Here is a 15,000-nt window from a genome sequence, read left to right on the forward strand (position 1 = left end):
AGGAGCAGGGGGTGGAAAAGGGAATGGGGGTGGAGGGGCGTTGTGAAGGAAGAGGAGAAAAAAAGTGGCCTTCATACACATCCTTTCTTCTCCTTCTCTTGTTCTATCTCTTTATTGGGAGTGTGTTTTGTCTTCTCTCTCCCCACTCACCACACCACCACCTCCTCCTCCTCCTCTGATAAATGCCACAGTAGCCTTTCGCTAGCCGCCACAATAGACGACCTGTTTCGGTGAACGCAACGGGAAGAGAGAAAAGGGAGCGAGAGAGAGGGAGAGAGAGGGAGAAAGAGGGACGAGAGTGAGACATGAAAAGAAAGATGGCTGCTTTTTAACCTGTGCTTCTGAAAAGCAGGAGAATAAAAGGGGCTGTGACTAAAGCCAGAGTCCTGTTCTCCTCTCTTTTCTCTCTCCTCGGTGTCTTTGTGAAGGGCACGGTTGTGTCATCAGCCTATTTATACATCTTATTTAGAAAGCTTTTGAGAAAGAGAGAGGCAGTGGTCATAGAGAGAGCACATTATGAAGCGTATTAAGCAGGATTTAAACACAGAGGACGGGTTAGATGTGTTTGACGTTGATGTTAGTGTACTGGAGACATACAGTCACATAAAGTTAACAACTGAGTTAACTCTAAATGTTACTCAGACTTACTTTTTTATCACTCTGGAGTATTTTCATATGGATGGCTGTAGTGGAAAACGAATGCATAGACTTTGCATCAATGTGTAAAAAGTACCATATTATAGAAAACCTAGTAAATCATGCATTTAAATGTTGTAGAAAATGAAAAAAAGTACATGTATCATCTGCAAATTTTGAAAAAACAAACAAACAATAGAAGCGTGCATTATACTGTCACTGAATGGAGTACACTGTGTAGCGAGATCAGTTTCAAATTTGTATACTTGGAGTATTTTAGTCGGTGACAACGAATTCTATTTTAATCCATTTTTTTGTTGGCCATATGATTTGAATAAAACCTCATTTGCAAGAGAGCTCTGGCTGTATTAAAAAAGACAGGGTATTGTGGTAGGAGCATCACAGTATACCTGTACTGATGACAGTGACATTTCAAAGTGAAATGCTTTATAATACAATTACATAAAGTGTATAACATGGATTTGTTAATACTGTAACTAGTAGTACAGTTTCCTGTGTTTGCACAGTTCTTGCTGCAGACTGCGTCCACCTCTCTACACTTGAGTGATTTAAGTCATCCCATTGCCAAAAAAGACTACGACACAACGCTATTTTTTAGTGTAGTTTTCAATCACAACTTTTAATTATTTTAATTACTATTTTCTCATTTTTTTCTTTCTTTTCTTCCATAATTTTCCATTGAAGCACATATAGGCAAAGGTCAGCTCTACTCTAGTCAATATTCTACAAATGTTAACTTTCAGCCAAATACACTATGGAGGTGCATGCTGTAAGAACATATAGGCATCACTGTCACGGCTGATATATTTCAGTACAGTGGTGTTACCATGATTAGTAGTACTGTGGAATATTTTTATATTCCATATAAAAACAGACAAACACAGACACATAAGTCTTATGTTTATTTTATCTATTTCTTTTACATATATGGACAACTACTAATGGATTTGTCCTTTTTTAGTGTTTTGGACACTGAAACACTTAATTCTGCTGAGAATCACAAACAATCCGTGCTTGAAAGCAGCGCATTGAAGCAGCACAGCAGCTGCTGTCTGGAGAGCCTGTGAACTTTAAACTGTGCTCTTACCTCGCCTCACGTACCTGTTGACTGGGAAGATTGTTGAGCTGAATCTTTTCAATATTGCCTTAAAAGTCTTTTTTTTCCCTCTTCACCTCCCCGCGCTGTTTTTCTGTGCTTGTAAAACCCTCACAGTTGTGCTGCTTCTGTTGGAAAAGAGAAATTAAATTGATGGCATGCATTTGTCTGTATTCGCGCATGCTGCTCTATCTGACAAAGATGAGAAAGTAATTCCATTCTGCATCAGTCTGCTTTAGTTTAGCAGTCAAATACACGGACTGTATGTTGTAAATTGTAACAAAGTGCAGTAAATTGGGACTTTGTGTGGCAACAAATACCCAAACTTTTATTTTGGAGTACACCAGTGTTGGCTGTGGTTGCTTCTACCTTGTTAAAAGAGAAACACAAAAAGCTTGTGCTTATCAGTTCTGCTGAAAGTCAGCCACACCGCAACAAGATGAATAAGAGAAACCACAACCCCTTACACCGTCACTCAATAGAACAGATGAAAACGAACAGAAGACAGTAGTATGCAAACCAAGGTAGGATGCAAAGTCAAAACGATTCCTTTAATGAGCGATGTCAGGGGTTAGTAATATTCATCTTTAAATGTAAATTCTTGATTGTTCTTATCAGAGATAGACTGAAGCTGTTTGACAAATACCACACAGAGCTTAAGACAAAGCCTGACTCATTCCTGTATTAATAAGAAGGACTGAAATGGGACTGCTTTTGAAATCAAGCAGTTGTCCCTGATCTCTTGACGACAGACAAAAGTCTTAGTGGTTTTGCTGAAGAAACTAAGCACATCTTTGTGGTCTGTGTTGACTCATACGCAGTGCGTGTTCAGTCTAAGTCCTTGTTAAACCTTCAGCAGATACAGATAATTTTTTTTAGGGAGGAAGGAAACAAAAGCAGAAGCAGCGTTGCTGAAGATCTGCAGATGACTCAGTTTGGGTGAACTCATTTATAGGTGCTAATCAGTTATTCAAACTCTATGTAAATGTATTATTATAAGTTACAAATAAAAACACCTATGTGACAGATGGACAAATGCTGACATGCAAAATTACTTTAATCACCTAGTAAGTAAGGCATTTATTTTTCTACTATTCTGAGCTCATCGGTGCAGGAAAACAAAGGGGCACGCCTTATCTAAGCTAGCCGATCATACATCGGGACTGAAAGATGATCTTAACTTGTCTCTTAGTATTCTGGTAACGTCTATGTTAAACCCATCTAATTAAAATGCATACTTCATTGTGTGGAGTATTAGAGTAACTAACTGATGTTGAGTTAGCTTGTTTTTCTGCAGCATGCAAACCAGGCCTTGATATTTAGAACCGCCCATCTCTTGTTAAAGAAATGTCCATAAAATCAATGTGATGGTTATTAGCAAAGACGATATCTCCGTCCTCTATTGTCGGGCTGATGAGGAGACAGACTCTTTTACTTGCTGATCTAATAGAAATAAACTAAATGTAGGTTTTGAAGCCTTAAGTCTCAGATCAAGCCAAACTAAGGTTTACTCCTGCTTCAGGCTTTTGCAACCAGAGTTTGCTCAGTTATTATGGTTTTCCAACTGTCCGTGATTTCATTTACCTGTGAAAAGCACAATCCTCTTCCTGTTTTGGTTGCACACTTGAGCCTCCATTTTCCCAGGGAATTTCATGTGCAGTTGGTACTGCTTGAATATAGCTGCCGCATTGGGCAACCAACATTTATTTTACAGTATAGTCAGCTAAAATTGTGATGTCACTATGAATCAAAGCACTTTCGACTCCAAGTCACATTTTAACCCTACTTTGGTAGATGTTATGCTGTCCCCTTCTACACACTTTATCTACGGTTAACCTCACGTGCACGTCTTTGTCCTCTTGCTTTGAGGTGATGGTGCCCATTTACTAAGAAAGCAGCTGTCCCACTAATGTTTCCATCTTACTGATGTTAGGATTTGTATGGGGAGCTTGTGATGGGAACTGCAAAAACTAGTTATTCAGCTCTATATTTGGTTAAGATGGCATGGGTTACAGTTGACCATAACAACAACAATAGAAGGAGGTAATATGTGTTAACCCTCTGATCGCTAAGTCATGTAAACACTTAGAACAGGTCGATATGACCAAAAATATTTATCACGATATACATTTGAAAATTTGCGATAATGATATAACTGATGATATAATTGACACTAGACAAAATACTTTACAACTCCACAACTTTATTAGTGCAAAAAAAAACCCCATCAATTTATTTTCACTTAAACAAGCAGCTGTTTTTTATGTGCATTAAAGTTATATAAAAACGTAACAGTGCAAATTCCTCGCTGACAGTTTAACCAAAAAGCATTTCCAGTGGAAACTGGCTGACATATCCTCAGCATAACCATGTATAATATCCACAAAACTTAAAAAGAGGTTATACACACACAATACGGTAATATTATGTTGAAGCACAGTACGTATCACTCCGCGAGGCTGCTGCCTACAATAGCCGTAATGCTCCGACAATCCATCAAGCGGTGTGGGTTCGTAGCTTAGCAAAGTTGTACTGAAACATTTGACAGATTTTCGAGTGCCGTGTACATAAAATCATTTCGAGGTCAGTAAACACAACCAGAATTCATACATAAGGCGCACGGGATTATAAGGGGCACTGTTGATTTTCAGAAGTGTGCCGTATTTTCCAAAAAACACGGTAATAACGACAGCCCGCTAGCATGCTCTACCAAAAATAGTGCTTTGTTGTGTATCTGATGGACGAAAGCCGCTTTCGCCCTTCTCATTCTCCGTCGCCACCATGCTTTTTCCACCATGTGCGTATGAAAACAAAGGCACTGCGCATGCGCATTTTATCCATATTCTATCGCGATATTTCATTTTCTTATCGTTGCCCAACATTATACCGGTATTACCGTGAAAGGTATGATATGGCCCAGCCCTATAAAAACTAAACTGTATTGTGGAGAAAGGCATCATGTACTATTCTGGGGAAAATACATAGTTTTTAATATGTCTCATTTAGAATGAGTGTTGACTTGTTGACTTAGAGGAACAATACAATAAAAACAAAGATGACATATTCTCATTGACTGGAGATTATTTGTACTTTTGTATTTTTCGGACAATAAAGCACACTTAAAATCCTTTAATTTTCTCAAAAATCGACAGTGTACCTTATAATCTGGTGTGCCTTATGTATGAATTCTGGTTGGGCTCTCAAAAATCTGTCAAAAAATGTTTTAGTATGACTTTGGTAAGCTACAAAGCCACACCTCTTGATGGATTGTCGGAACATTATGGCTACTGTAGTCAAGAGGAATCTGGGTCCAAAACTCCGTCTGCTTCAGATCCCGAAGTCAAACAAACACTGAGAGTAAAAAGCTGTCTAAATTCTTTCATCTGTAATAAAATGATCAGCGTTGCTGCTTCACCAGGTGTAACAATTAAGTCTAACATCCAGGCATCCATGAAAACAGAAGTTATTCAATTTAACTGAGTTAGAAGTTAGCAGGAAGTTAGCTACATGTGCTACATGGTGGCTAGCTACACAGCTATGTTAGCATAGCATAAACACAGTGAAGCTTGAGGATGAAAGCCAACTTTTTTCCACTCGATAAAAATTAATGTGAGGGTTCCCGATGGTTAGGGACAAATGCAATCGCATGGCAGGATGCTGTAAACGGACCAAACTTCATTTAGGAGAACGACTGAGATAATCCATCCACAATACCAGGTTAGTCATTAATAAACTGCAACAACACGTGAACAGACAAGCTGCGAGAGACTTCAACATTAATGAATCAATGGTACGCAAGTGGAGGAAGCAGGAAGAATGAGTTGAGTAAAGTTTGACTTATCTGACTGTTTTGTTTCGCTTAATGCGTCTTATAATTCGAAAAATACAGTATGTATTTGCTGCAGCATTTAGTATCATATTTAAACTATTTGGCACTCTTGTAAGTGAAACTCTTTAGATATGCTATCTTAAATTTCTGATAGCAGAATTTTTCATTTAATGGTAAATTAGGAAAATGTTTGATGTCTACTTTGTACGAATAAATATAGGTATACTTGTGTGTCATTTCGTTTGATTAGCTCACAGCCAGAATATATTTCCCCATGAGTTTCTTCTACTGCAGGTTACTTCATGTATGCCACAAACACCATGAGCAGTGCATAGAATGATTCTAGTACCTCAGATTGTCAGGAAGTCTATTCAGGGGCCAGCAAGCAGACTTATTTTGTTTTTCTTGCCACGCTCATGGTGTGTGTATGAGATTTTCAATCCTCTTGCTTTCTTATCTGACATGCAAAACATTTTTTCTTCGCTCGTTCGTGCCGCTGCTGATTCTCAAATGTATTGTGATGTAGGGCTGTTCGATATAACGATATAGATCGGATGACGATATAAAAACGTCTATCGTTTCATTTTACGCTATCGTTTGTTTCGTGGTGTTGCAAAATAAACTGTTTACAGCAATATTTTTTTCATCGTTTTGATGGTCACTGTAGTGGCTATATTAATTTCTTAAAGTTCTCTCTTTCTCTTATATTTAATATAACCACACTACAGATGGACAAGTGCCTGTTTTTATGCGTTGTCGTTAGCAACAACGACGGTAAAACCATCGCGTGTCCGCTTGTTTATGTTCCACATAAGCCTTTCACAATAAAGCTCAATATCCTGTTGAGACTTTTCAAAATACACTGAATCACGTGAAAGAGCAGATTATTTACGGATGAGAAGCAAAAAAGAGCCGCCAGGTGCTAAAAAATAAACCATAGACTCAAACCTTAGAACAGGCTTTTTCCCCGCAGCACGCCGTGTAATAAATACTCACAAAGAAAACGGCGGCCGTTACAACTTATGTCTGAAAATGTATCGTTTCATGCATCGGTTAAAACACTCGACTCCAGCTACACGATGCAAAGCTGGAAACACTTCACGCAAGTCGAGCTGCCCGAGATTCACAGAATTTACAGAAAATGTTAAATTTTTGTGATTTATATCGTTATCGGGACGATAGAATTCTTATATCGGGATATGAGATTTTGGTCATATCGCACAGCCCTATTGTGATGTGTTCCCTTCTTGTAACTATTTTCTTCCCTTTATTAAATATGGATTTTAAACTTCCAACCCAAACAGAGCTCAGTCTTCATACAATAAAGTTGCTCCACAGTGTACGAATTAATATGCATCTCTGCTAAATGTCTTCATTCATGTTGTGTCTCTTTACGTAACCTCCACTAAATCTATATTTGTTGCATTTGCAAGTACGAGGTGATGTAGAGATGTAATGGAATGGCGTGTGTGTGTGTGTGTGTGTGTGTGTGTGTGTGTGTGTGTGTGTGTGTGTGTGTGCTCAGTGCAGTGGGTGGACCCCTGAGGGGCAGCCCCTGAGCTGCAAGAGGAAAAGGGGAGTAAAATGTAGTCTTTGTGATGTCTCTATCACTCTATCACAGTGCGGGAGCTCCCAACACTGCTCTTTGTGTGTGATGAACTGACCAACGACCACAGAACAACAGCAACTTATCAGGCCTTATAGTATGTGCACACACACACACACACACACACACACACACACACACGCGCATTCATTGCACACTAAAAGGAAAAAAGAGAAACTTGAAAAAATTGGAAAACTGTGTGTGTATGCTTGATGAGGTTATTCTTTGGACTATGCACCATGGTTCAGTACTCTTGACATCAAAAGGCCAAGAGAACAGAAGAAGAGAGGGGAAGGAAAGAGGAAGAGAGCAAGGCTTTTGTGTCTCCAGTCCTAAGAGCTCATTCTCTAATGAGGCCCAGTCAGCAACACAAGGAAGCTGCTGTGTGTGTGTGTGTGTGTGTGTGTGTGTGTGTGTGTGTGTGTGTGTGTGTACCCACATGTTACCAAACCTCTCCAATATTTAAAATAAATAAATAAATAAAAAAATCCAAGACCAAAACATACTCTCACAAATCTTTGAGACCTCATCTCTCAGCGCGATCTTACAAGTGTTCAGTACAAGTGTTGTGTTGGACGGCCTTGAAATGTGATTGAAAAGCAGCTTTTGAATGTGAAAGCAGCCAGGTAGTGTTAAATAAAAGTGACTTAAACTGTTGGAGATCCAGAGAAGTAGAGCTTGAAAAGGTGTGTAAGTCAAGTAAAACTGTGTGCATGTTTGAAATTCAGGAGTTTAAAGTGTGATTTGCAATTGTGAAACAAATTGCAAAGGAATGCTCACAATAAGCTGCAGTACATGTCTTCGTTTTTTTCTTGCTCACCTGACATCATCCACTGGTTTCTAGAGTTTGAATTTTTCATCCTTAGGCCATTGAGATGTTTATTTTCTTTTTCTCAAGTCAGGGATGATTATATTTAGATGAGCGGACTGAGTGATAAAATTTCTGAAAACACTGCCATGCATCCATAAGCTGCATGAGTGCAAACTTTCTAGATACTCTGTACCTCACATCAAGTCATAATACACTATATGGACAAAGGTACTGGCCACTCACAGGTCATGAAACACGGCGTGTTTACGATGCACCTCAGCATAATGGCTTAATGGCTCACTTTGGCTGTAGTCAGCGCCTAATGTAAAGAATAAAGTAACATGCCTGACGGGACAAGTAGAACAAGAACTATTCTGTGCTGGGAAATAACTGAGTATCCAGTTCCTTTGAGGTTGAATCCCCACCAGCACCTTTAACTGTTTACGCTGACAGACACATGGCATTGCAGAGGTTCTTATTAACGACACATTTTCTCTTCACAATGACAAACATCATCACGTTGCTATATGGACCACATGGAACGGCTTCTTGTTATCTTTCAGGAGATAATTAGTGCTCGGAACAAAAGAGGGCAAGTAAAATCATGTGTGTCTCCCATGTAACCTTTGTGGAACATCATAAAGGTGCGTTTGCTTACTTGTATCTATTTACAACATAGTTGACTAAACATTGTTACCTCACTGAAGCTTTACTTATTTTCTTCAAAAAACTACTCTCGCAGCGCTGCCAAACTGGCTGATATTGTATCTCGCATCACACCAGAATTCCCTACATTTTCAGCTTGAGTGTGTCCGATCAGATTACCTCTGCACTATACACCACTGTGCACTTACGGCAACTAATTGTGGAGCTCCTTTCCCCACTTGCACGCAGGAGTCAGAGACCAAACTACATCCAACAATGTAAAATGAGAGGTAACAGTGAGGGAGGGGGCTTTATAATACTGCATTGTACATCAAAATGTTGAAATTTGTGCTTTATCAAATGATCTGATCACGATAAAGCAATCGGAGCTTTGATTAAAAAGTTTTTGGTAAATAGTAGGGTAAAGATTTTTTAAAGAATTTTTTTTTTTTTTGCTTCGTTTTAAAATCGTTTGCTTGTCTCTTTGATTCGTTGTGACCGGTTGCCTTATTCCCTTACCTTTACAACCACCCACCCGGCATTTTTCTGTCCCCCCACCCCTCCACCCCGCCACACATCCTGGAAATCATAAAAAGCCTAGAATAAAGCCGACTGTGTTCGAAAGTGTCTAAAGCCCGTGAATGTGCTTATCACACCGCAATCAAACCTGTTGGCTGGTTGAGGTCCGATCAGTGTCATGCACGTCTGTAAGCAGCAAAGGTTACCTGCAAACAGCATGCTAATTATGCAAACACGGCGGCTATACGATGGGATTTGAACAGGCTCTTTGTACTTCCCCTCTTGGGGGGGGGGGCTGGTCAGAGGTAACAGAAGAGTAGAAAAGACAGGCGTTACCGGTGAGGGAGAAACACTCACTATGACCTGTGTCAGCAGATCTCTTCCAGTTCTTCCAGTCAGGGAGCGCTGTTGGATCTCCTCACTTCCACTCTGCACTACCAGGTCAGTACAGACAGCTACAGAGGGTAGATGGATAGGTGAGAGTCCAAGGTGTGCTTGTGTAAGTGTTTGTGAACATCTTTTAATTCAGTCTTGCTTTTCCTTTAAATAGACACTGATCAAAGTAGGAGATGCATGTTTCTTTAAAAAAATGAATATGTGTGTTTTTAATGCTCCGTGTTACTAATGAAGCACAACCACTGACTGAACTGGTGATGTGGTTTGCTTGAGTAATGTTTTGCTTGACGCTCTTGCCGTGATAAGGCTGAGCCAGGCCCTGTGGGCACACTGGCTCTATAGCTGGTGCGGAACGCTAAATTGTTTTATCATCCCTAATCAAATAGTGCTAGCTGCAAAACATATCCACAAACACTTGTTTATACATTGGTTCGCACTTGTCTTAACATGACTGCACAGCAGGTTGGAAACTTATAGTGTGAGTTCGGTCATGGGACACCGCTGACAATTGAACAACAAGTGAGAAAATTTCCTGAATGCGATTGTGTTTCAGAGATGAAACTGGCTACGGAAACTCGTGCAGATCAGGGTCTGAGTTATTTTACCTTCTTCTTTGTTTGTTGCATTTTTTTTTTTTTTTGACCTGATAGATTCTTGTGCCTGAGCCAAGTATAAGTAAGTGATTTTGTGTTTTTGTTTTTTGCATTTGGCAGAAGGAACCTTCTGCCATTACAGCTGTCAGTCTCACTACCGACAAAGAGAATGTCTTTATTTGTTTATCACCAAGTAGGCTGCTTTAGATGTCTAACATTTTATCCTGCTGCTCGCTACTGCTGAGAATGGCTCCTGGCACTCTCTCTTACGTCTATTGTGCATTCTGTGCTATTCTGCCTCAGGCAGCAGTTAGAAAGCGACAAGGACGATATAAACCCAGCAGCCTGCTCTTGTTGGGAGGGGTAAGGTGAAAAGAAAAACAAGCGGTGAGAAAAGAATAAAGAAACAAAGGAAGAAAAGAAAAGAAAGGGAGAACAACAGAAGGGATTTGCATTGCCAAGCCTCCTGGGGGGAAATGTTGGGTTTTACATGTTACAACTTGTTGGGTAACTGAAGGTTTTGTGTGAAGTGATTCTTGTGTCATGGGAAGTATAACGTTTCAGTGTTTTGAGTGCTCAAAGGAAAGGAGGCCATTTTTGTCAGAGGACAGAGGTATGCTCTCTCCCTGTCATTCTCCAGCCCCTCCCTGTCTGTTGTGGCGGGAGCGCTCAGCTCGCAGCGGGTAGTCCTGGAACAGCGCAGCCATGACTGTGGTTGGATAGCGAGGCCACTGTGGTCTGCTTTCAGAGGATCAACTCCCCGAATCCTTCCTGTCAGAGACTAATTACGTGTTTTGTCGAATGTGATCGTATTTTAATGACGCTAGAGCTAGGAATTATTAATTAATAACAAAGCTAGCCAGAGCTAGTGGTAGTTATCAGCTAACGCTAGGTCTGGCTAGCTTTATTCTAGTTTGTTTAGCTAGGTGGAATCATACGTCTCTTTAATTTTGGCTAGCAAAAACTGCAGTTGCTTGTTTTCTAAGCAGTTAGGTTAAGTTAATAACTTGCAGATATAGAAATAGAATACTTTCTTTAATATAATTATTTAATATTTTTGTCCACAAAGAAGAGCATGTTACCAAGAGATGCAACTTGCCACAAGGCAAAGTATGCAACTTCTCGGGTCTCCAGTCAATTTATGGTTCAGCAAGAGGAGCTTGCTCATAGTGTGTAGATAGTTAGGGATGGTCGGTCTGGCCGTCAGTGAACAAAGTATGTCGTTCAGCCAGTCCATGGGCTATTCTTGCTTGTGTCACTGTTGGTCTGTCAAACTGCTGAAGCGAAAAGTGACGTTCTAACATACAAAGAGCTGAAGTGGAACAAAGAATTAAACTATGCAAAGTGTCCACTGCAGCCACTGTCTGTGCTTTTCATGCTGTACTTTTGATCTTTAACGTCTTTTCACGCTTCTTCCTTGTCAACCAATCAGCATTTGGCAGACGCTTAAATAACGTTCGGAGCACTGCATGGGGGGACCCTGAGGGCCAAGAACCCTAGAACTCTAGAAGTACAGCAGTGGCATTGTGCAGTGTTCCTCTTTTTTAATGATCTGCCAGGCCTTTACTGCAGCAGCTTTCAGTTGCTGTTTGTTTGTGGGCCTAACCCTAAAGTTTAGTCATCAACAAGTGCATGCTCATTTGGGTTAAAATCAGGTGACTGATTTGGCCATTCAAGAATATTTGACTTCTTTGGTTTAATAAACTCCTGGGTTTCTTTGGCTGTATGTTCTGGGTCATTGTCCATTTTTATTATGAAACACTGCCCAATCAGTCAGACACAGTATGTCTCTGAACTCCTCAGAATCTGTTCGGCTGCTTCTGTCCTGTGCTACATCATCAATAAACACTAGTGTCCTGGTGCTACTGGCAGCCATGCACATCCAAGCCATTGGGCTTTGGACCATGAGCTGTTCCACGCCTTCTCCATATTTTTTTCTTGGCATCATTCTGGTAGAGGTTAACCTTGGTTCCATCTATCCAAAGGATATTTTTCCAGAATTGTGTGTTGTGGTGCTGACTTCATCGGTGCTTTCTGTCTTTCTCAGAATGTAACAAACGCTGTATCAATGCTGTATCAATTTCTCAGAAGGGTTTTTTTCTGTTTTCTCAGCTTAAGGGTCGATCGTGGCTCAAGAGTTGGGAGTTGGGAGTTCGCCTTGTAATCGGAAGGTTGCCGGTTCGAGCCCCAGCTTGGACAGTCTCGGTCGTTGTGTCCTTGGGCAAGACACTTCACCCGTTGCCTACTGGTGGTGGTCAGAGGGCCCGGTGGTGCCAGTGTCCGGCAGCCGGACAGTGCGCCCCAGGGTGGCTGTGGCTACAATGTAGCTTGCCATCACCAGTGTGTGAATGGGTGGATGACTGGATATGTAAAGCGCTTTGGGGTCCTTAGGGACTAGTAAAGCGCTATATAAATACAGGCCATTTACCATTTTACCATAAGGGTGGCTTGTTTCACCTGCATGCAGAGGTCCTTTGACCGCATGTTGTCTGTTCACAGCAAAATCTTCTAACTCAAGCACCACACCTCAAATCAACTCCAGGCCTTTTACTGCTTAATTGATAATGACATAACAAAGGAATTGCCCATACCTGCCTATGAAATAGCCCTAATTGTGCATTTACTTTTGGTCCCTTTAAAAAAAGGGTGGCACATGTTAAGGAGCTGAAACTCCTAAAACCTTCTTCCCATTTGAATGTGGGTACCCTCAAATGAAAGCTGAAAGTCTACACATCATCATGTCCATGTCTATTATATAACTATAATTGGAATATTTTTCAGTAAACGTGAAAAAAACAACTCTTGGCTGCTCTGAGGTCTGTTTCATTGTGATTTCTTAGCAGCATGTGGTGAGCGCCTATAAAAGCTGAATAACACCGTAGGTGGTTGAAAAACAGGCCTCAATCAGATAACCTTAGAAGAAGCCAGTGCTATTTAAGTCATGCAACACACCGCATATATACATGTATGCACAAGGTCAGGTTCCACGTAGGTGCAGTCAGTACAGATAGGCTAAGTGTGTGTTTAACTAGAGAGAGATGTGAAGGCAAGCGATAACCTGATAACCTTGACTGGTTTGCATTGTTCACCCTAAGGCACAAATTGTATTGTTTTTGAAGTACCTTTGTGCTTGTACTTGCACCTGGACGCACATTCCTCGCTGACAACAACAGTGCGGCCTTCTGAGATTCTGTGCATACCTCTGCACTTGGTGACACACACACACACAGAGTATGTGCAGAGGCGTGTGAAAGCCACCTGTGGCAGCTCTGCGGTCCAGCCCCTGTGGAACGTGAAGGGAAGACCCAGGAATAACTTGCTGTGTGGGACTCAGCTCGGTATGTTGCCACTGCCGCCTGCGCACAACCCTCCAACCCCCTCTCTTCCGGCAATCAGCCCCTCGCCACCACATGGACGGTGACTGCTGCGGTTTTCGCTTATAACAGTTTCCCACCTCCATCCCTCCACAATCGTTCCTTCCCAACACCCTACAAAACTACACACCACAGCTGAAAGCAGACGTCAGACAGGATTAGGCTGATGAACAGTGTTGTGGGTTTGAAGCTGATGGTAACTTTTCCCAAATATGACAGATAACAAATGCAATCAGGCAGTAAAATTTGAAGCAAAATCACAGTTGTTGTTTTTTTAATATGAAAGATATACAAATGAGTGTGATATCATCTTTAAACCAAGAGTAATCAAACAGGTGGCAACAAATGAGTTCAATTGCTGGTGATCCCCCTGCTTGCAGGTGTGTTTATTGTGCTTTTTAGTTACCGTCAGCTGTGTAAATTAGATTTTCTTTTATCGCTTTGTGATTTGAAAACACAACGAGTCATAAATGCACACACATTCACACAGGTTTAGAGCCTAGCCAGGCAGGTGGGTTTGTGTTAAAATGCACCAACAACATTACTGTGTGTTTCCTAGAGTGCTGGAAATGTGTTTTTCATGTTGCTTGGCGTTGGCAGAGGGGCCGGTCAGGAGCTTCGGGAGTGTTCCCAGAGGGCCGCGTAACTGTTGAGCTGGTGTTCTCATAAACAAAATATGTTCATTAAACTCATCAGGTAAGTAAGGGACGTGTCTCACTTTACAGGGTTGACACTGCAGCCTTTGTAGAATTGCAAAGGGAAATCGCCCTCTTCAAGTTGGTCCAAGTTGTCATTATCCTTTCTCAAGAGGTCATAGGAATCCACGTCATCTGCTGAGAAAATTAAGTGTGGCATTTATTATCGACGAACTGAATTTATAGTTCAAGACAAATATCAATCTTTAAAGATTTTTTAATCTAGTTGTCAGGATTTCCTAAAAAAACAAGCTCATAGTAGTGAGTGAAATTCAAGTGTTTAGCTGTTTATTCTGCCAATTTCCTTGAAGATTAAATTAAACATTATTCCAGTAGACAAAGTATCTCAATAGTTTTCTGTGGTTATTCTTGCACCACATAATAACCTTAGATTTGCTTGATGTTGCTTGCTGGACTAGTACCAACTGCAGAGCAACTGCACCCATTGAGTTTTTCACCTGAATTATGCTCCGTTGCAGACATGTACAGCTGACGGCCAATTATTCATTCCTGTTATAGTTCTTTGAAATCTGCCACCTGGAGCGTAGTGTAGTTGGTGCATTGCGATGTAAATTATCTGCAGACAAGTCCTTGTGGTCTCAGGAAACAAACAGACTTCACGGACGTTCCTGCAAATGCTTGCACTCTCTATCCATTACTTGGAGCTAAAATCAGACTGTAAACAACTCTTCTGTGACCACATGGCAGCTGAGTTCGGTGCACAACGTTTCTACCTGTGTTTTGTAGCTTTTAACACACACACAGACACACAAACGCAT

General features: G+C 40.9%; 2 protein-coding genes across 8 annotated transcripts in view; one reads left to right on the forward strand and one right to left on the reverse strand.

The window, feature by feature from the left end:
* LOC309706776 (uncharacterized protein) overlaps positions 1-15,000 on the reverse strand; it is a 217,420-nt gene that overhangs the window by 172,815 nt on the left and 29,605 nt on the right. The gene's annotated exons all lie outside the window — the stretch shown is intronic.
* The window catches only part of sox13 (SRY-box transcription factor 13), a 52,195-nt gene that overhangs the window by 11,630 nt on the left and 25,565 nt on the right, over positions 1-15,000 (forward strand). For 2 of the 7 annotated variants that reach the window (XM_082533571.1, XM_082533570.1), the window contains exon 2: positions 7,204-7,285. The exons of 2 other annotated variants lie outside the window; for them this stretch is intronic. Coding sequence is in view for 2 of the 5 variants with exons in the window: in XM_082533567.1 (XP_082389693.1) it covers positions 9,522-9,604 (83 nt within the window). In the remaining 3 variants the exon portion in view is untranslated. Of the gene's footprint in view, positions 1-7,203; positions 7,286-9,502; positions 9,605-9,639; positions 9,663-15,000 lie in introns of those variants that run through there. 3 more of the 7 variants (XM_082533567.1, XM_082533568.1, XM_082533573.1) reach the window with 2 other exon arrangements.

This window comes from Aulonocara stuartgranti (assembly GCF_965226115.1).
Source record: "Aulonocara stuartgranti genome assembly, chromosome: 5".
Classification (NCBI taxonomy): Eukaryota; Metazoa; Chordata; class Actinopteri; order Cichliformes; family Cichlidae; genus Aulonocara; species Aulonocara stuartgranti.